At 58.3% G+C, this 21,160-nt stretch overlaps 2 protein-coding genes across 3 annotated transcripts in view; both read right to left on the bottom strand.

The window, feature by feature from the left end:
- Positions 1-941: 941 nt before the first annotated feature.
- LOC105498492 (adenosine A2a receptor) lies at positions 942-19,337 on the bottom strand. Of its 2 annotated transcripts, none has more exons than XM_024798188.2 (2): positions 19,042-19,337; positions 942-2,352 (listed from the first exon to the last, which is right to left on the bottom strand). In XM_024798188.2, the coding sequence occupies exons 1-2, from the start codon at positions 19,293-19,295 to the stop codon at positions 1,446-1,448; spliced, it is 1,161 nt and encodes a 386-aa protein (XP_024653956.2). In that variant the 5' UTR covers positions 19,296-19,337; the 3' UTR covers positions 942-1,445. The 2 variants fall into 2 exon arrangements, with proteins under 2 accessions (XP_024653956.2, XP_070936216.1); XM_071080115.1 differs by lacking the exon at positions 19,042-19,337 and adding an exon at positions 9,237-9,559.
- Positions 10,945-21,160, bottom strand: part of LOC105498490 (sperm antigen with calponin homology and coiled-coil domains 1 like) — a 160,733-nt gene continuing 150,517 nt past the window's right edge. Inside the window, exon 17 of the transcript XR_011613941.1 lies at positions 10,945-11,062. The gene's annotated coding sequence lies outside the window, so the exon portion shown is untranslated. The remainder of the gene's footprint in view (positions 11,063-21,160) is intronic.

Genomic DNA, 21,160 nt, shown 5'->3' with positions numbered 1-21,160 from the left:
AATCACAGCTCCCCGCCAACCTCAGGCAGGGGCAGGTTGCTAAACGCCTTCCAGGCCTCAAACTTCTCCATCACAGAAAGATGGCACCACCTCCTCAGGCAGGAGACCCCTGAGGCCGGGGTCAGAGCAAAAACACCCCTTCCTTCTAGGTTTCTTTTGTTAAGAATAGAAGGAGGGGGATTCTAGGGGAAGGCAGTGTAGTCCCTGCCCAGATCTGTTTGCAGATAGATACCTCTGTGACCTCTGCTAAAGGGTGGAGCAGGGCAGGGGTAGCAGGTCACAGTTCCGAGAAGGTAACATACAAAGAGATCTTCCCTTAAAGATGTAGGAAGATAAGGGGGGAGGGAGTTGCTGGGGAAAGCCCCTTCTCCCACAGCCCCTGTGGGCCCTCATAGAAATGCAGGTTGGATTGTGGTGCAGCCAGGCAGCCTGTCCCCTCGAGGACAGGAGCCTGGGGGAGGGCCCCTGGGACAGGCAGGGTGTCTGCACATACGCACACACTCTCTCATACACAACACATGCCGGTATGTGTGCACAGGCCTAGCTATGGAGTAGGAAACGAACTCAGACACCATTCTTATTTGGACAAGCTTAAAACACGATGTGGCTCATTTTTATTTTATCTCAGAAAAAAACATTCCCTTTAGAAGGAAAGGCAGTTAGACAAGGCCTCTCACCGGGTAGCTCTGTGCTACTCAGTACATGCCAGTGGCCTGCCAGCCCCAACCTCTCCCCTGGGGCCTGGGCCCATGCTCTGGCACTGCTCCGTTACAACTCCCTGTCCTTGATCCCAGATTTGTCACTCCAAGAGATGGCCCTGGGACTGAGAAGTGGATGGCAGCCGTGACAGCGGGAGAGGACTGCCTGAGGCTCCCGGGCAGAGGCTCTGGTGCCAGGTTTAGCAGCAGGACCGACAGCAGACCCAGCAGCCAGGGAGTGAAAGGTAATAAAATAAAAAGGGTTTCCTCACACTTACATTTTTCCTGGAAAAAAGTCAAATGTCACCTCTGGGCCCAGCAGCTCCTGAACCCTAGGAGAGTCTAGGGAGAGTGGTGTGTGGGTGGCAGGAGGCTGTTGGAGCCACTCCCCAGCCTCAGGGCCAAGCCAGTCTGCTGTGCCCAAGCTGCTCTGTGGAGACAAGGTGGTGCTTCCAGATGCTTCTGCAGTGGAGGGCTGGGCCCTGCCCAGTAAAGATGCTGCTGGTGCTGTGGCCCCCACCTGGTGCAAGGCCTCACAGCATGAAATGTCTGCTTCCTCAGACCCCAAGCCCTTCTTGCTGGGCCTCATGCTGCTCCAGCCTGGGGCTCCCTCCTCTCAGTCCAAAGTAGGAACTGGCTGCCCTCGGGGTCTCCTGGCACTCTCTCTTTTCTCCCAACGTGACTGGTCAAGCCAACCAGAAAGATAAAGATTCCCTTCCCTTAGGAAGGGGCAAACTCCATGGATCATCAGGACACTCCTGCTCCACCCTGGGCCAGGGGGTCGTCTAGGCCAGGGGGCTCTGGGCACACTCCCTTGAGCTCATGGCTAAGGAGCTCCACATCTGGGAGGCTCGTGTTCCCCTGGGACTCTTGGGTACTCCCTCCACTCACCAGCCCCAGGGCATAGCCATTGGGCCTCCGCTCAGGGTGGGGAGCACTGCCGTTGGCCCACACTCCCGGCGGGTGGCCGTTGAGACGGAGGCTGACCTGCTCTCCATCACTGCCATGAGCTGCCAAAACCCGGGCACTGGTGCCAGCTGCCTTGAAAGGTTCTTGCTGCCTCAGGACATGGCTGCGAATGATCTTGCGGAACGTCTGGCGGAACTCGCGGATACGGTAGGCGTAGATGAAGGGATTCACAACCGAATTGGTGTGGGAGAGGACGATGGCCAGGTACATGAGCCAGAGAGGGGCGTGGTTGCAGTCGGGGCAGAAGAAAGTGAAGCAGTTGATGATGTGTAGGGGCAGCCAGCAGAGGGCAAAGAGCCCCACAATGATGGCCAGCGACTTGGCAGCATGAACCTCCTTCTGCAGTGTGGACCGTGCCCGTTCCCCTGGCAGAGGCTGGCTCTCCATCTGCTTCAGCTGTCGTCGCGCCGCCAGGAAGATACGCAAATAGACACCCAGCATGAGCAGCAGGGGCACGAGCACACAGGCAAAGAAGTTGAAGTACACCATGTAGTTCATGGGGACCACATCCTCAAAGAGACAGGCCACCTGGCCCTCCCCGCAGCCCTGGGAGTGGTTCTTGCCCTCCTTTGGCTGACCGCAGTTGTTCCAACCCAGCATGGGAGTCAGGCCGATGGCAAACGACAGCACCCAGCAGATGGCAATGATGCCCTTAGCCCTTGTGCCAGTCACCAAGCCATTGTACCTGGGGAGAAGAGACCAGCATCAGAGATCTGAGAAACCAGGGTTAAGCAGGGCAAGAGTTCAGAACTCCAGAGCAGCACCCTCTTCCCCTTTTCCTGACTATAAGGTCTTGGACCAGTCATTTCCTGCCACCTCGCCCTAGCATCCTCTTCTGTTAAGTGGAAGTAATATGCCTTGCCTTTTTCACAGGCCGCTGGGAGGTAACAGGAGAGCAGGCACCCAAGAAATGGAAACCCATGTACAAACGTCCAGATGGTCATTGAGGAGTTTTTGGAGTAGTCCTGGCACTTAGTTTGGTTGGAGGGAATTAACGCATGATTTTTTGAGGGGGAAAACATTATTTTTCTCTAAAGGGAAATGTGTCGTAGCCTTAACCAAGATCAATCACTTCCATGTTGGTCGCAGCCTTAACCAAGATCAGTCACCTCCATGTTGGTTGATCTTGGTTAATAAGGCTACGACAGGCTTCCCTTTGGAGAGTGGGAAGGGGTCTGGAGGGTGGCCTCACTGGTTAGGGGCAGTACCAGCCAGATCAGACCTGTAGGGGATCTAGACCTCTTATACTCCATACCCTGTCTTCTCTTCCCCATTTGCCATTTGACTTGGGGTCTCCAGAAGCCCTTGCGAAGAGGCAGCTTGGGGGGTAAAAGAGGCGAGGAGGTCCCAGGCCAAAGGAGATGCCATTTCTCCCCTCCAAACCCACCCACAGCCCTCTGGAGAGAAATGAGAGAATTACGTGTTAACATTTACATGGCCATCTTAACATTTGCAAGGAAATACTGAGGTCCAGGGAGACAGTAATCTGCCTGAAATCACTGAGTGAGAGCCAGACAGAAATCCAAGCCTACCGATTCCCAGTCTTATACTCGGGAAATGGCTGGATCTGCCAGCCAGGAAGCAGACCTCAGCCCTGTAGGAAAGGTGGCATAGATTTCATAAAAGAATGGACAAAAAAAAAAAAAAAAATCCCCTAATTTAGGAAGGCAACCTTGATGATCACTGAGGGATGACTTCTGTTTAACAGTTTTGATTCTGGCAAGACCAGATTACACTCCCCTCTACCTGGCAGAAACCCTACCCATCCTTCAAGTCCAGGATAGAGATCTCAGAGAAGTTTCCTACTGAAGTGCAGCAGATCCCTACCACATCTGGGCCCCTCGGGGGCAGGGCTTTCCTACATCCATCTCTGCATTGTCAGCTCTGAGACAGGGACACTCAGAAGGTGCAAGAAGGTTGGGCGGGGTGGCTCACGTCTGTAATGCCAGCACTTTGGGAGGCCAAGGCAGGCAGATCACGAGGTCAGGAGATCGAGACCATCCTGGCTAACATGGTGAAGCCCCATCTCTACTAAAAATACAAAAAATTAGCTGGGCATGGTGGCGGGCACCTGTAGTCCCAGCTACTCGGGAGGCTGAGGCAGGAGAATGGCATGAACCTGGGAGGCAGAGCTTGTAGTGAGCTGAGATCAAGCCACTACACTCCAGCCTGGGCGACAGAGCAAGATTCCATCTCCAAAAAAAAAAAAAAAGAAGGTGCAAGGAAAGATGTGCTCTACTTAACTCTGGAGCTGGGAACATCCACAGAAACCATCTCGTCTATGGGTAGTGAACAGGCGCCTACAGGTAGCACACACAGGTGGCAGCTGGTGGGGCGTTTACCTGGTCTTCACCGCCATGCAAAATGCGTGCCTGCTGTTACCAGATCTCAGGTGGGGCTGGGGAGATGGTTTTCTGGGTATGATCTCCTAAGATTTAAATTTTGTTAACTTATTCAAATTACAGAGAAAAAGAGAAACCCTGGTGGCTTCTGATCTCTTATGTGGTCCAATCCTCTTGTTTTACAGGTGGGTAAATTGAGGCCCGAGGAGAGGAATGGACTTGCTGTGGACATTCCAAGAGCCCAGAGGCAACTCAGGACAAGGTGAGTCTGTCTGTTCTGAATTTCTTAGGTCATTTCTGAATCCAAACAGTAACCAGACAAGCCCATTCTCAGGAGCTCCTCAGCTCCATTCCATGGGGGCTTGGTTACCTGCAACAGGGCCTCAACAGGAGGGTCATAGACTTGCTCATTGCTTCCAAGCAACAGGGAGCTGGCACTGCCCTGCCTCTTGTTGGACTCGCAAACATAAAATCTCAGGCTCTCTCATTGTCACATCTACATTACATAGCACTGACTCTGTGCCAGACACCATTCTTAGTGCTTTGCAAACAGTAATTTATATAGTCCTCATTGACTGGGAAGCTATATTAATTCTGACATTATTCCTGAGAAAAGCATATCCCTCCCTGGGTTCCAGCCCTGTAAACAGGAATGTTTTAAAACTTTGTCTCTCTGAGCCTCAGTTTCTTCATTTGTAAAATGGGACCAAGTCCTGGACCTGTCAGCACTCTGCCCTCTAAGGGCAGAATGGAGAATCAGTGGGTGGAAATTATAGGGAGGCAGATTGTGGCTCAGGGTAGGTAAGACTTTTTCAGCTGAGCTGTTCACAGGAGAGATGGACTGCCTCAGGCAATAGTGAGTTTCCTGTCATTTGAGGCAACAGAGCAGAGCCAAGCAGCCACAGGGGTGTTGCAGAGCTGCCTGGGCCCTGGGCCACCTGCTTTGCTGGTTTTCAAACTGTTAGCAGCAAACCTTGTCGCCCACATTCCCAGGCAGTCACAGAGGTGAAGCTGCTGGGGAAGGGAAGGGGCTTCTTAAATGTTTATTGAATCAGTGAATTGGTGGGGACAGCAGAGCCAACCCGAAGGCTTCTGGGAGCACAGTATGGAAATCCCTGGTCTGTCCCAATTGTTTACTTGTACAGAAGAGGGAATCCACAAGGGGAGTCTTCCACTGCACTCTGCAAAGAAAGCCCCGTGTGGGGACAGAAACAAAACGTACCTTAATAGCACTTGACTATATATGCAAAGAATATCTCTGGAAGGATTCTTAACATGGCCTTGCAGGCAGGGAACTGGGGGTGGGGAACCAGGGGGGTGTGGAGAACAACTTTCTACTATACTATACTCTTTTGTTCCTTTTTAATGTTTTAGCGTGGGCAAAACATTACTCATTTTTTTAAAAAAACACAAATAGAGTAAGTTTATTTAAAAGAAATCCCCATAGGCTGAGAGCCCTGGACCCTGGTGCCCAGGGAGCGGGGACAGCATCAGGGCCCAAATGGAATCATAGCTGAGCCTCAGCCAGGCCCAGCAATGTACCCTGGGCTGCATCTGTGACTCATACACTCACATCTTGCCCTCCTAGACCCCAAACATTGACCTTCCAGCTGGAAGGGATGCCAAAGCCGTCTAGCATGACATGCCGCCACTCTGGGGTGCCCAGGCGTGTCAGAGAATGTGGGTCCCAGAGCTGCTGCCCACCCCTTGTGGAGGTGCCCTCTGCAGCCCTGTGTCCCCTGGCTTGCAGGCTGCCCCTTTCTGGGGATCTCCATTACCCACATTGGGGGCTAACCCTATGGTCCAAGAATATGCCCCATGATTCCAGGTGGGGCTTTATGTGCATGTGTCCCACCCTGAAGCGTAGGTGGAGCTTTCGTAAGTTGTCCAAAGGAGTCATTGATCCAAGAACTGAAGAGCCATGGACCAACAGGGGAAACCTCCATTCCTTCCCCCGGTATGAACAGGCCTGACTTGGCCTCCACGCTTCCTGCCCATGCTGTTCATCTCTCTCTGTCACTTGGCAGCCAGGCCACCCTTCCCTGACCAGTGCTCACATGCTCATTCCTTCCTCAGGGTCTTGTCTCAGGCTTTGCCCCCCACCTGACACACCTGCTGCCCCCACCCTCATGCCAGTGAGACCCTGCCTGCCCATCCTGCAAGACCCACTGGGTGGCACCTCCTCCAGGGAGCCCTCTCTCCCATTCCTGCCCTCTTAGAAGTCTTAGGACTTCGGGTCTCACCACCAACTGCCACCTGCACCTTGGCCTGTTCCTCAACCAGCGAGAGCATCCACCAGGGGCTGCTGTGAGAGCCAGGGGACAGTGAGGCAAAAGTCCCCTGGGAACTGGGAAAAGCAGCCCGTGTCTCTCACCCTGAATTCTCTATCCTCTGGGGACACAGAGAGCTACATCACTGCCTCTGGCCTGGAGTCTTTCTCACAGAGTTCCTCGACTAGGCCCTGTGCTAGCCCAACAGGTTCCTTGAACTTGGAAAATAATAGATTTTTCCAAAACTGAATTCTTTTTTTAAAAAAAAGTTAATGGAGAGTGGGGCAGGCCTGAGGCTAGACCCAGGGCTAGCTGAATGGACCTTTCTGAGTGGAGCAGGAAACGGCATGTAGAGGAGGCTGGATTCCCAGCTGAGAAAGGAGGAGGGAGGATCCTGAGCCAGGCTGCAACTCCAGCTCAGGCCAGAGTGTCTCCAAGTTCCCTTCATACCCCGCTTGCTCTCGGGAGCCCACATGGACACCTCCACATGCCCAGCGGCCCAGGGGCCTTGAGGAACAGGAAAGTGAAGGGACCTAAGGACCAGGAACAGCCTGAAGGGCCCTGGAGTCCATCCACATCAGGAGACACCAGAGGGAAGAACTCTGATGTCCTTCCCTGCTCTGGCCTCCCCATGAGTTCATGAGTAACAGGAGGGTCAGAACATCCGCCTGGCCACAGTGCAGGCCAAGAGGATGACAGGAGATGCTGAGCTGACATCCTTTGGCAGCTGTAAAGCTCTCTGCCCACGAGGGAGGATGAACATCATCGTCGTCATCCTCTCCAGGGCCCCCTGCAGAAGAGACCAGCCTAAGCCTTGCAGAGCCTCATGGAGCAGAGTCAAATGGCTCAAGGTCTGGGTGGAACTAAGGTCCAGCTTCAAGAAAGCTGGGATGAGATGGGTAGAGGATAGGGGGCGGCAGGTCCATGGCTCTGAACCCAAAGATCTGAATCCCCACCCTCCCTACCCCGCCAACCCTCCTCAGGGTCCCTGTCACCCCATCCACTCACTGGACCTTCAGAACACCGTTGTGAGCCTAGAGGGGCAGAGAGACTTATTCTATTTTATGGATGAGGAAATGGGCCCAGAGAGAGGCAGCTAACTTTCCACAGCCACACAGCACATCTGTCTTACTTCATAGGGAGCCATTCTCTCAACTCTCAGAAAACAGAGGAGGAAAGGGAGAGACAAAAGAGAAAAAAAGTCAAGCTCCTTTAAACTGAGAACAGCAGCCCTGATCACGCCCTCTGAATCAGAGAAAAAATGAGAGCTTGGCCTCTGCTTCCGCACGGAGCATCCCATCAGTGTGCAGACTCAGCTCGGTTCCCTGAAGTCAGCTCCAGTCCTTTGTTCTCTGGCCCACCCGGGCACCTGCAGACAGGGCCCCTCCTGGGCCTCCGTGTTCTGAGCTGCCACTGAACGAACCTGAACTCTGCTCTGCCCGTTGCAGAGCAATGGATGGAGGCTCCCCAGAGACTGCACTTGGAGTCAGACAACCCCTAATTCCATCCCTGTCAGGGCTGGCCAGGGTCCCCTTCTCCTTTGCCAAGGGTTCTAGACTCTCCTGGGATACAGAGCATCTGATAGGGCCGTGTGAGGTCCAGACTCCTCCCCTTCCCTGGAGCAGCCCAATGCAGCTCCTGCTCCCGCTTAGAGCCCAGGTGACAGGGATGGCCACCTGGTGCAGGCTCCGGGAGACAGGCTGCCCATGACCGCTGCCCAGTGACTGAAGTCACAGTGGGGGTCAGGCCACATTTTTTTCCAGGCCTAGCCCCAGCTCCACTACCAACTCGTTGTGTGGCCCAGAAACAGCTGGCTCTCTTCTCTGAGGCTCATTTTCCATCCAGAAGATGAGAGGAAATGACCTCTAAGGGCCCCCTGGGTTTGACACTCTAAATTTCCATTTGCTCATTTAGCTGGGTCCTCCTTCCTGCTGGGGCACCCTCAACCTGAGTGGGGCTGCTGTGGCTTCCTCTTTAGATAGGCACCCACCAGTCTCAGATAATTCACCACAGAGATGGCACACTCTGCTCCCTGACTCTCAAGAGGCACCACCTCAAGCCTCATGCATGGCCTCAGGGCCCACAACCACCCAGGCTGCGGAATCCAGCTCCGTGGCGGCAGGGCCAGGAGGTGGGACAGAAGGCCTCTGAAGTCCCCAAGGGAGGGATGCACTTTCTAGCCTCATCTATGGCCTGGGTAGGTGGAATCCACGCCGAGTAAACTCAGCCTCTGGGAAAATCTTCATTTACACAATACTTGGCTGAAGTCACTTCACAAAATATTCACCATAAAAATCCCCTCCAACAGCCAGCCCCTGAGCACACTGGCTGCCTCCAAAACCATGAGTCCTTGGTGACCTGAGGAGCAACAAAAATTTGCATATAGGTCCAAGTGACTCACTGTGGCATTCAGCCAAGTCACTTCCCCTCTCTGGGTCATTTTCCTAATATGCACACTGCAAGGCTGGCCCAGAGGAGCTGGGGGAATGCAGGTGGCGGGCGGCTCCTAGCACTGAGGTCCTGTGGTTTCCCCTGGCTCCCCGCTCCACCCCAGCATCATGCGGGGAGTTTTACTCGTGTGTGAGGAATGGCCCAGACACACCCGCTGGCAGCACGTGGGTCACTGGAACCAGAGCTCCCTGCTAAGCCCAATGCCAGACCCTGGCCACACTCATCTGCCAAAAACCAGAGCACAGTTGGCCTCAGGCAGCCTAGGGGAACCCAGGCCTCCTGGGAGGGCCAGGCTGCCCTGCGCCCACAGGGATCAGTCAGTTCAGCATGACTGCTGGCCACGTGCTGGCCCTGGGGAGCCCCTGCTGAGCCCGGGGCCCCGTCACCAGCTCACCATGCTGACACTGCAGACTAGGCCCTGACCCCAGGCTCACCCTGGCCCTGGGCACAGACCAAAGCATGGGCACCAACAGCCTTTGCACAGATGTAACCCTGGCCCTGCTCACCGGAGCGGAATGCGGATGGCGATGTAGCGGTCAATGGCGATGGCCAGGAGGCTGAAGATGGAGCTCTGCGTGAGGACCAGGACAAAGCAGGCAATGAAGAGGCAGCCGTGGCAGGCAGCACAGAACCCGGTGCTGATGGTAATGGCAAAGGGGATGGCGAGCACGCCCACTGCGATGTCGGCCGCCGCCAGCGACACCACGAAGTAGTTGGTGACATTCTGTAGGTTGCTGTTGAGCCACACGGCCCAGCACACCAGAACGTTGCCCAGGATGGCCAGCACAGCAATGGCCAGCTCCACCGTGATGTACACTGAGGAGCCCATGATGGGCACGGCCACAGACAGGCAGGCTCAGCACGGACGCGGGCTGGGCCAGCTCACGGTCCATCGCTGCAGCCCAGCCGCCCGCCTGGCTCCCAGCCTGGCCCAGGCGGAGGGGCCCAGGCCCCTAAGCCCCTTCCTCACAGGAGCCAAGTGCAGCCCTGCTGGGGTGCTCTCCAAGGGCTTTTTCACAGAGGACTCTGAGTCTCCTGAAACCAGGCCCTCTCCAGGGGTTCTGGCAGCAGCATCATGGCTCAGCCCAGCTTCAGGGTTCCCGAGGCACCTGCAAAGGGACAGCCGATAAGGAGCTGAACCATCTGCAGAGGGCGGGCCCTGCAGAAAGTGCCACCTCTAGCCCCACACCCACCCTGGCCCCCTGAAGACCCTACAGCTTCAGATCCCACCCCACCCACAGGCCAGGTGTTAGCCTGAGGATGGCCCCCAACTCCGCCCAGCCCCATGCCCTGCCCAGTCTGCTGTGGTCATAACCAGGAGGCGAGAGAGGTGGGAATTTGACCCTCACTTTAGAGGACACCCAGAGAAGTCACTGAGCAAGACTGGTTCCCCTGGTCCAATAGAATTCCCACTAAGACTCTCATGCAAACCCCTCCCAAGGAGGCAGCCCCTTCTCCCAGGCTCTGCAGAACGAGTAGCACCATGGCCAGGCGCCTGCCAGGACTCCAGCTCACCCCAGCACTATCCATGGCTCCCTGCATTCCCTGCTCTGCGCACTGGGGTCACGGTGCCTCCCACTCTAAACTCAGGGCCAAGGATCAGCTGCAGTCTGTTTTTTTCCTGGGGGGGCCAGGAACCTGTTAAAGTCTGTCACTGTGTTGGCCCCCCATGCTCAGCCTCTTAGGTCTCCTATGGCAGCCTGACCAGTCTCCTGGGTCCTGGATCGTGGCCAGCCCCATGACATTCCCTCCCAGAAAAGCCCCTCCCTTCCCAGGCTCTCCCAGTCCCACCCACCTTCTCTCGCCAGGCCAGCTTCTCAGCCCCCTTGGCCCACTCCATCCCGTCAGCTCTCCCAGGAACTACCAGCACCCACCTAAGGGACACCAGCCGCCCTATGAAAGGACAGGCCAGAGACCCCTGGAGCTCGGATGTGGAAGGATGTGGGGAGCCGCCTGGTCCTTTCTCCCACTGCCGCAGAGGGTAAGCCCTCTCACACTGCGCCCGAACCCGCTGCCTCCAGGTGCCCCCACCAGACAGCTGCAGTCAGGGCCGGGGGCGGTGCTGCAGCTGACTGTGAGCTTCCACTCGGAGGGAGCTGCCTCACCTCCCTCCTCCCACACCCTCTCCCTCACCTGCTCCTCTGCCTGGCTGACACCAGGAATGACTAACTGGAGTTTGGTCCCCGGCAGAAAGCAGGTATGAACCAGGACTCACTGAGGGACTCTGGGAAAGAATGCTTTTCTCTTCTGGGCCTCAGTTTCCTCATTGATACGGTGAGGCAGTTGGACCCCAAATGACCTCTAGGGGCTATGCCAGCTCTCACATATGATTCTATGAGAAGGAAATAAACATTTAAAATGGCTCCCCTAGAGTCAAAATGGAATTAACTGACATGCCTCAGAAGCAGAAGTCTTGGTTCCCCAGCAGGCCTGAGCCCAGCCCCAATTCCCAGTGTCCCCCTCGAGCCTGTGAATGGTCTGGGTCCAAACGGACCTCTGCCCATTAAACTGCCCCTCTCCGAGAGCTAAGAGGCCCTCAGATCTACCCCCTCCAGTCTTGAACCCTCATGGGGCCCTGTGAGTGTATGGCCAGCCACCACTGCCTGCCTGGGGACAAGAGGTCAGAGGCTGCCTTTCATGTGGACTCGGGCAGCCACCTCATCTCTCTTCTCTTTCAGGACATGAGGGACAGAGCAGGATTGGCAACCTGGAGAGAAAGTCACTCCTGGTCCTGAGCCCTGTTCAAAGGGTCAGGCTCCCCTCTACCCCACTGTCCATGTGACAGAGCTCAAACAGACCCCAACTTTCCCTCCAACTCCAATGCTGTCAGCACCTCAAGTGGCTGGAACAGGATTGGCACAGGCTGCAGCCATACCTGGGACTGGAGGTTCTCCTGCACCCAACAGGCCCTTTTGCGTCTACTAGGAGGCTTGGAATGGAGCATTGACACAGAAGCAGGAGGAGGAAGGAGAGAGCAGAGACCAGAGACCCTGCAAAAATGGAGGGCCTGCAGCAGCGGGAGAGGGCTGAGTCCTCCCAAGCCCCTGCTTTCCATGGGGCACTTGCCAGGCAGCCACTCACAAAGCATGTCGCTGGCAGGGATGCGCCAGACCAGGTCTCCTGGCACCATCTCTGGCCACACTCAAGGAACACAGTTATCCCTGATGTTCCTGGCCTCTCTCCCTGAGCAGTAGTCACCAGGGCCCACCTGACTCATGATAGCTCCTGCCCAATGGGTACAAGTGGAGCTGGTGCTGGGCCTGGGCTGCCTCCCACCCAGGTGCCTGGCCTGTGGTTCCAAGGTGGCCTCCCAGGCCCAGCACCACCAGCAGCAGCAATAGGCCACTGTCCAGTGAGGCCCCGTGGGTCACTGAGGAGCCGCCTCTACCCAGGAATCCTGCGTCCCACCATGGCCCCCTCTAGGGCATCTGCATTGAAGGATGCCACAACCTTCTGCCAATCTGACCATCCCAGGCGAGAAAGCTGATGCAGCCCCAGACCACACTAGATTCAAGGGCCTTGCTGGGGGCAGACAAGGTGGAACATAACATGTCTGCCCAGGTGAGGGAGGACTCCCCAGTCCCACCACTCAGAGCCCTGCTGGTGGGGTCACATCATCGGCACCTGCCTCAGGGGCTGGACTGGTGCCATGCCAGCCGGGATGCCTGGTTTAGGAGGAGCCTGACTGGGGCCTCTGTTTGGCAAGGCTTCCCTGGCAGCTGTGGGTACCTGCCTGTGTACCCCCATTCTCAGGGTCTTCGCACCTTCTGTGCTGTGGGTCCCCACGCTAAACAGCATTAGATACTGATAACCTTCTTGACTACACTGAAGCCAACTTCCTGCTGCCCACCAGCCTCAATGAGGGCAACAGACCCCTCTGCCCTGGCCGGCCTCGCACGGGGCTAAAGACACCCATGGCTCCTGCCGGCAGGGTCCACACAGGCCACCTCGCTGCCCGTCCCCTCCCTCGGCCCCTCCTTAAGCACTCCTGCAGGCTCTCCCAGCTGCTGCCAGCACATCCCGGGTGAGGCTTGCCCGGACCCACAGGCAACTTGGGCCCCTGCCAAGCCAGAATCCACTCTCAGCTGTGCCTTTCTCAGCCCCGAGCAAAGCAGATCGGTGGAGTCAGAGGCACCCTCGGGGCAGGCAGGGGAGGAGTGCGTTCCTCGGGGAAAGGCTGGGAACTACCATAAGCTGGCAAATCGGCCCCGGGCCGGGGCGCCCTGACTTACAGGCTTTGCCTGATTTCTGTGGTGTAAATTCTCCCCTTATGCCCAGTTTCAAGCTACTAATGTGTCGTGGACCAGAACTGGGGAGCAACAGAGTCAGCTGGCCACGATGCCAGCCACTGCTGAGCTGCCAAACTTTATGCATCCCAGGAGGCACCTGCCTAGAGGTCACGCACTGCACTGGACCCTCAGACACAGCTTGTGCAGCCGCTTAGGAGCTTGGGAAATGACTGTCATCTGTGATCTTGCTGGTCCCAGGAAACCCATTTTACAGATGAGGAAACTGAGGCCCAAAGGCGTGAAGCGACCTCTCTCAGCCTTACCAAGAGCACTGGAAGGTGGCGTAGGGCTGGGGCTGTACCCATAGAGAGCACAGCAGCAGGAAGCCTCCTGGGCCTCCAGCTCCCCTCCCTCAGAAGCCTCCCAGAGTGACAGGAAGGTCGGAGGCCCCAGGGAGGGGATGGGGCCAGGATCTGGCAATTTCCTATCCCTCTCTGTTGGCTCTGTGCATCTAATTAATCCTTCAGTCATCTGTTGCTAACCAGGAGGGGAAATTAAATACTAATAATGTAATACTTCTCTGTGATTGCCCCTTGTTGGGGACAGATCAGAGGGCAGATGCTGCCCCATATAGACAGGGGACACATGCTGTGGAACGTGCATAATGCCTCTTGAAAGAACAACCTTATAGGATTCCACGCGGTCAGACTCAAAACTGCTACTTGTTCCTGCCTTCCTCCTCACCTTCCCCAACCCGGCCACTTTAATTAAAACTCCATTTAATCAAAACCCACACATCTTCTGGCTCACGTCTTCTGGTTCCTTGTATGTCACACTAGCAAGGCCCTCTGTACACATGCCCAGATGGTGGCTGTACCCCCCAGAGCCTGCTGCACAGAGGTGCCCACCGGCTTCTAGGCAGTGCCCTGCACATCTGCTCCTGAGTGCGGCTAAGGGCAACATACAGGGCACAGTGCAGGGACTCGGACCTGCTCCAGCCATGCCTGGCCTTTTCCTGGGCTTCAGAATCCCAGCCTTAGAACCCTCCTGCTACTTTCCCATAACAAATGTTTACCACCTCCACCAGGCCTGGCAGGACCCCAACTGCTGGGCCACAGGGAGGTATGCCCCCCACTGCTGTGCCTGGCCCCATTTGGGCCCTGAACATATGGCAGGGGATCTCAAAGGAGGAAAGGACCCAGGACATTCTTGGGAGACGGCTGCTGCCCTGCGGTTTCAGGCACTGCAGGCCACTCCCTGTCTCCAAAACCTTGGCTCACCTAAGAGGAGTCGCAAATCAATTTCAAAGCGCAAGAGGTAAATGAAGGCTAAGAAAGGCAAGCAACAGAATACAAAATATGGAGATGAATTCATTCCAGCAGAAAGGAAGGTAATGCAGTAATCTAATAATGATTTTAGAGACCTTTAGGATGTCCAAAGATGCAAAGAAAAGAATGGCATCTGTAGACAAAAATGAGAACTTCTGAACCGACTGGCGGAAATGAAACAAGGACAGGTGGATATAAACATGAAATAATACAAAATCCAGGGACTGAAAAACAGAGGGACTGAAATAAGGCATGTGGTGGGCTTCAGGCACACACATGGTGGAAGAGGCGACTGGGGATCTGAAGCTAGTACTGAGGAATTCTCACAGAAATGCCATGAAGAGACCTAGTCTAGGAGGAAACGGTTGAGAGGCATCGGGTAGACTGAGAAGCATCAGCAAGTGGCTTGCGGGAGCTCGGCAGGGGCATGGCAGGTCGTGGGCCCCACTATGACTGGCTTTTGGGTGGCCCGGGGGGCCTGGGCATGAACCTCCCACAGCCCAGGGCCCCAGGATCCCCAAACCCTCCCCAAAAACTCATCAGCGCAGGTGCCTTCCTCACTGCCCGGTGGTGACCAGCCACCCAGCATGGGCTCCGCTTCCCTCCTGCCCTCTGGGGCTGCCCGGTGGCTCCTACTTTAGGCGCTGGGTGCAGGCTGGGCCCAGGACCCAGAGAGACGCCTGGCATCCCTCCCCCACAGCCCGGGTGCGGCTGTGGCTCTCTGCTCCTGGTGGCAGGATGTGGGCAAGATGGGGCCAAGACCCAGCTCCCTGCAGCTGGAGGCTAAGGCCCTGAGCCTGCCTCACAGAGCAGCCCTCACATCGCAGCCCTGGGGCCAGCGCTGGGGGCCCCAGCTCCTGCTCCCCACACCCCCATGTGTCCAGGCTAGGGGCCAGGGAGGCCACAGCCCCCCCTCCTCCCTGCCTGGGCGCCACTCACCCCCTCATATGAGGCTTCGCCTGACAGCCCTCCTCCGAGGGGCCACACCCCGCACAAAGGTGCTGGGGGCCCACGCTGTGCTGAAAGCAGCCTGGCTGGGGGCGGCTCCTGCTCCATGTCACAGTCCCCGAGGCCCGGGAGAGCTTCCCCTCTGCACGCGGCTGCTCACATGTACACAGGCTGCGGTGAGCCACATCACGTCACGTGAAGGATTGGCACCTGCACCTCCCTCAAATGGCGGGCAACACATACTATGCTGCTGAAGGGGGGACAAGGGAGTGTTTCTAGATGGCCCCGAGGACACAGAGCCCAGTAGTCCTGGGTGGGACCCTGTGAGAGGCTTGAAGGGGCGGTGCTGGGTGCAGGGCCTCAGAATGCCCCAGGGTGTCTGCACTGAGGATGGGAGGGGTGAGGACCGGCTGCTGGGTCCCTGGGCAGGTGTGACAAAGCAGCCCTGGAGGCTGACAGGAGGGCAAGGTGACCAAGCAGAGCCTGGCCACTGCTGCTTCCCCACTGAGCAGCCTCCCTCAGGCTGGCTCAGGGTTTGCAGAGGCCACTGAGGGACCAGAGGTGAGTCCTCCTGTGACACAGGGGCAGACAAACACCAGCCCGGGGCCTCTGGGGAGAAATCTCCTGCCCATACGCCAGAAGAGACACCAAGTGACACCATCGGCCTCCCTCTGCTTGGCCAGCTCCGGCAGCCTCTCCACCAGGTGACGGCTGATGCCAAAGACCGGGGCTGCAGCGGCACATCTGAGGGGTGGGGCATAGAAGGGCAGCAGCAGCAGCCCCTGCCCAGTGACTCCTGGAACAGGCCTCCCCTGTGGGGGGTGGTGGGGGGTGGTGAGAGAATCCCCATGGCAACTCACAGAAGCAGCATCTGGGTGGGACTTGGAGGAGAAGGTGAAGGGAGAAAGGTAGCGAGAGATTCTAGCAGAGAAAATGCCTGCGGAGGTCCGAAGCCAGGGTCCTGCCTTCCCTGGGCTCCCATCGCCCCCTGTGCTGGGATAAGGGGCAGTTGCTCTCCTGTTCCTCCCTCCACCTGATCCTCCCCAGTCCCTGACCAGATCCACAGAGTCCAGGCTACAGGGGCCCGGGCCTCCCTCTCTGCCACGAAACTGCCTCTTCCCACCACCCAGAGTCCCAGGCCCTGCGCAGGAGGTGGGCAGTCGTGTGGGGGCTCCTCTCTGCACCCCAGCTCCATTCCCTTCCCCATCTGGGCTCCTCTGCTCCTTTCAACCTCTGGACCACCCACCTCCTAGGACCAAGCCCCTCCTGTCAATGGCCCAGACCCTTCTCCTGGGAGCTAGAACCCTCCCTTTCACCAGCTCAGCTCCTGCCTGTGTGGTCTCCTCTCCACAGCATCCTCACCACACATGCCCTAAATCCCCTCAGCCTATGCTTCCCGCCTTCATTCATCCATCCATCCGTCCGTCTGTCCTTCCTCTGCTCTCCTGTGTGCTCAGGGACCAGTTTGCGCTGCAATAGACAAGACAGACCCCGCAAACACGGTTGGGAAGGCAATTCTAGCTCATTTGGGGTTAGGTGGCTCAGGAATTAGGTCAGTGAGAGGTACTAAGACCTTCTTTGGGTGTCAGGACACAACTAAGAGCCACCAGGGGCTGTGGTCCCACATGGCAGGCACTGCCCAGGCCTCACCTGGACTTTGCAGGACATGATGCCTTCAAGACACATGCTGGCTCCCAGGCCAACTGCCATTCACGTGTCCCTCTGCCAACAGCAATCCCTGTGGTGTCCACTGACCCTCAAGCCTAATACCCTCTCTCCCAGGTTCCCCAGCTCCAGCACACATCCCTAACTGGCCCTGTGGTCTGCCCTAAACCTTCCCCCACTCGCCCCCAAGCCAAGGCCTTTCCACATTAGGCATTGCTAAGATCATCATTCTTGTTCTACAGATGAGATATCAGATTCCAGGGGACAGTGACCTGCCCAGTGAGTGGGTCAAGAAGGCAAGACCAGAACCCAGACGAGGGCACTGAAATCTCCAGTCCATCGGGTTGCCCATGAGGCAGTCATTGCCATTGATCGCCCTCCTCGGTCGCGGACTCCTGGAGGCAGGAAGCAGGGCATATTTGGGGATCTGTACTTCACAGGCCAATATGGGAAGAAGCCCAGCACAGCCCTGAGCCCAGCCAGGTCAGCCTGGCCCAAGGCCTGCCTCCGGCCAGAGGTGACTGGGCTGTCCCTAGCTTCCTGAGGCAAGGAGCAGGAAAGCTCACAGCTCAGCCAGCTCAGCACTGGGGGAACAGGGGACGCAGATGGAGGAGTAGTGGCTGGGATTTGCCTGAGAAACACTAGGACTACGGAGAGCCTAGGAAACCCCAAAAAGCAAGCGCAGAACAAGGAGGGACTGACACCATGGCCATGGACTAGCCTGTGAGGCGCCCCTGCCATGGATCTGCCAGGATGAGGGCTGGGGGATGCTGCCCACAGGGCCCGGCCTTCCCAGCCCCACCCAAGGCCTCCAGGAGCGGCCAAAGCAGGGCCAGTGAGGAAGCCCCACCCAGCAATAGCGTCCCAGGCCCGCGGTGCTCCACAGAACCCTCCACCACGGTCTCCAGGGCTGGGGCGCCCCGGGGCAGCCCTGGCCCGTTAGGTAGTTTCGGCAGAGTGCCCCGCCGGGGAACCCAGGGGGAGCCGACAACAGAGGCAGAGTGGAGGCGACCTGAGCACCTGGCAGGAGAGAAGAGGGCCCTGTTGCGGGCACAGCCCAGGAGAGGAGGTGCCTCAGGATGGGGACGGAGGGCTGGCTTGACCTGCGGCCCACCCTCCAACGAGGGCCACAAACACCTGCTCCTCTTTGCAGCGCCCCGACTCCCCCAGCCTAGGACCCAGCCCTGGGTCTCCCTCTTCCTCCCATGGTACAGTCGGGGCAACTAAAGTCTGAGTGCGGGACACAAGGATCTCAGCTCTGCCGGCCCGCGGCCTCCTCCTCAAGCCCTTGGGCCGCCTTGCGCCAAATCCCTCGAGAGCCGCCACCATTCCCGCCATTCCTACCTTCGCTGCGGGCAGCCAGGCAGACAGCCGGGGCCAGTCCGAGGCGCGCGCCCACCCCCGCCCGTCCCCCGTCGTCTCCTGGGTCCCCCAAACCCAGTTCCCGCCACCACTGTCCAAGGAACGCGCCCGCGCTCGGCCCAGCGTTCCCGACTCCCCCTTTCTCGGCGCGCCCCTGGCGCTCGGGTGCCTCTGCCCGCGCCGCACCTTCCCGGGGAACCGGTATCCGCCCGGCTCCTCCACCTGGGGATCCTCCCTCGCCCCGGGGTCCGGTCCGCCAGCCCTCAGGAAGCGCCTCTACGCCCCCTGCCCATTCCCGCTGGAGGAGCTCCTGGAAGGTTCATCGCGCGCGGGGTCGGTCTGCAGCGCATGGACGGACGGACGGACGGACGGACGCTCCCCGCCCGCTACCTGCGGCTCCGCACCCCGCGCTGCCCCGGCCGCCGCACTTGCCTTCCCTCCCCGCCTACCCCCACGCGCCTTCCGCTGCAGTTTGGGACGGCTCGGAGGGTCCCGCACGCGGCGCCGCAACTGCGCCTGGGGCGTGACTGTGCCTGGGCCCTTCACGGGCCGTGCGGGCGGCCAACGCGGGGCAGGACTCGGACCCCGCGCCGGGGAACTGGTTTCCGGGCGGCGGGAAAGGAACCTTGAGGGGAGCAGAACTCCAGCCTCCCAGTCCTCTCGGCCCTACACCCCCGACGGCCCCACGCCGCCCGGCCGCCAGCCCCGGACCCCCGGCACCCTGCACTCCGGACCCGGCACCCAGGACCCCGCACCCCGGACCTAGGACCCCGGCTGACCTGCGGCTCGCGCGCCGGCTCCCGCTGTCTCGGCGGCCGCTGGGTCTCCGGCTCCGGCCGCGCCGCTCACGGGCGCCCCCTGCAGGCAGCTTTGAGACCCGCGCTGCCCCCGCCCCGCCCCGCTGCGCGGAGAAACCGAGGCCGGAGGGGTAGTCGAGGCATCGGCCCCCGAGGCCCGCAGGTGATCCTGGAAGGACGAGCCCGCAGGTGTCCCTGTCAGGACGAGGCCGCGACGGGCCTGGACCGCGCCACATCCCCCGCCCGCAGCCCTCCAGCGCGCTTCTCCCGGTCTCGCATCCGTCCCGCCGCCGCCTCAGCGCCACACCCCCCTCCCTTCCAAGAGTCTTCGGGCCTGGGAGTCCCCTTCCCCGCCCCTTGGAGCGCTCCGGGCCCCACCCCCACACTCCCTTTTTTCTTTTTCTTTTTTTTTATTTTGAGACGGACTCTTGGTCTGTAGCCCAGGCTGGAGGCGCGATCTCGGCTCACTACAACCTCTACCTCCCGGGTTCGAACGATTCTCCTGCCTCAGCCTCCTGAGTAGCTGGGATTACAGGCGCCCGCCACCACGCCCGGCTAATTTTTGTATTTTTTAGTAGAGACGGGGTTTCACCATATTGGTAAGGCTGGTCTCGACATCCTGACCTCAGGTGATCCACCCGCCTCGGCCTCCCAAAGTGCTAGGATTACAGGCGTGAGCCACCGGGCCCAGCCTCCCTCTTTTTTAAGAAGCCCCCAATGCCAGCCGGGCGCAGTGACTCACGCCTGTAATCCCAGCACTTTGGGAGGCGGAGGTGGGCGGATCACGAGGTCAGGAGACCATCCTGGCTAACAAGGTGAAACCCTGTCTCTACTAAAAATGGGCGTGGTAGCATGCACCTGTAGTCCCAGCTACTCGGGAGGCTGAGGCAAGAGAATCACTTGAACCTGGGAGGCGGAGGTTGCAGTGAGACGAGATCGTACCACTGCACTCCAGCCTGGGAGGCAGAGCGAGACTCTGTCTCAAATAAATAAATAAATAAGAAGAAGTCTTCACTGCCGCCGCCTCTGCTGCTATGGTCCCGCGGAACTCTGCTATTCCTTATCAGAGCTGGGCTGGATCCATGCCCCTGTGTCACCCCTTCCCTAGTGTCCAGCTGTGCCCAGTGCCCGCTCCTCCTCAAATCTTTCCATGGCTCCCCAGGTCCTGAGGGATAAAGGCCAGCCTCCTGAACACGGCATTCAAGGCCCTGCCTGACCCTTGTTTGGCTCCCCACCTTTAGCCCTGCCCTTCCTTAGCCTGGCCCAGGGGCTGGTCTTGACAACAGCTGGTATCTCAGTTCAAAGATGCGTCCCCAATTTCCAGTGCCCCCTCTGCCTCTCCCCATCCCAGACTCTGGGCCAGAGACCCCCTTGTTTTTCCAGCTCCTGGTGCCCAGTGTGGCCCTGATCCTCCCCCTTCCCTGATCAAGGAGGCAGGGAGTCCTGTCTGCACCACAGACTAACTGGGAATTTTAGAGCCTGAGGCTGGGAATTCTCCCATGCCCCGCCCCCCCCCCCCACCTGCCTGTTTTCTGGAGGCTTCCAATTGGGAACAACTTCATGTCCAGCCTCCAAGCTGTCCAAGGGAACCTGCCTTCTACCCTTGCACCTGGAGGGATGTAGACTAATCCCAATTTTGTTCACGACAGGACAGGCTATGTCAGACAGCCGGGGTATTGGTGGCCAAAGGCTTTTGGGAATTCTTGCATTCTAGAACCTCTGGGGACCAGTGGGGCCCTGGCTAGAGGCCCAGGGTGGAGGGGCTTGCCCAAGGCCAGGCTGGACCCTAAGGCTGAAGGCAGACTGGGGGCATGATCTCTATCACAGCAGCCACCACTCACTGCAGGGAGGAGAGGGTGGGTGGGAAGTGGGCACACAGGCACCTGGCCAGTGTGTTGGGAGGAGCATGAGGCCCATGGCAGTGACCATTGCTTGCCCAGATGCAGCCTTGAGCATCTGGCAGCCTCCCTGGTGTATTCCTGGGATCAAAGCCTGGCCCCCCGTTCCCATTCAGCTAGCCCGGCTCTCCTGGTCCTCATGTTCCCTAATGTCCAGTGGGGCCCTCGCAAGGCGGAGGAGGAAACCCTGGGATGTGTGGGGA

Source organism: Macaca nemestrina, chromosome 15 (assembly GCF_043159975.1).
Source record: "Macaca nemestrina isolate mMacNem1 chromosome 15, mMacNem.hap1, whole genome shotgun sequence".
In the NCBI taxonomy this organism is placed as follows: Eukaryota; Metazoa; Chordata; class Mammalia; order Primates; family Cercopithecidae; genus Macaca; species Macaca nemestrina.
This window is presented reverse-complemented; position numbering and strand designations above follow the sequence as displayed.

Coding starts and splice junctions, on each gene's coding strand:
- LOC105498492 (XM_071080115.1), bottom strand. CDS start 9,559: ATGGGCTCCTCAGTGTACATCACGGTGGAGCTGGCCATTGCTGTGCTG. Junction 2,353..9,236: donor GCCATCCGCATTCCGCTCCG/GTGAGCAGGGCC, acceptor TCTTCTCCCCAG/GTACAATGGCTTGGTGACTG.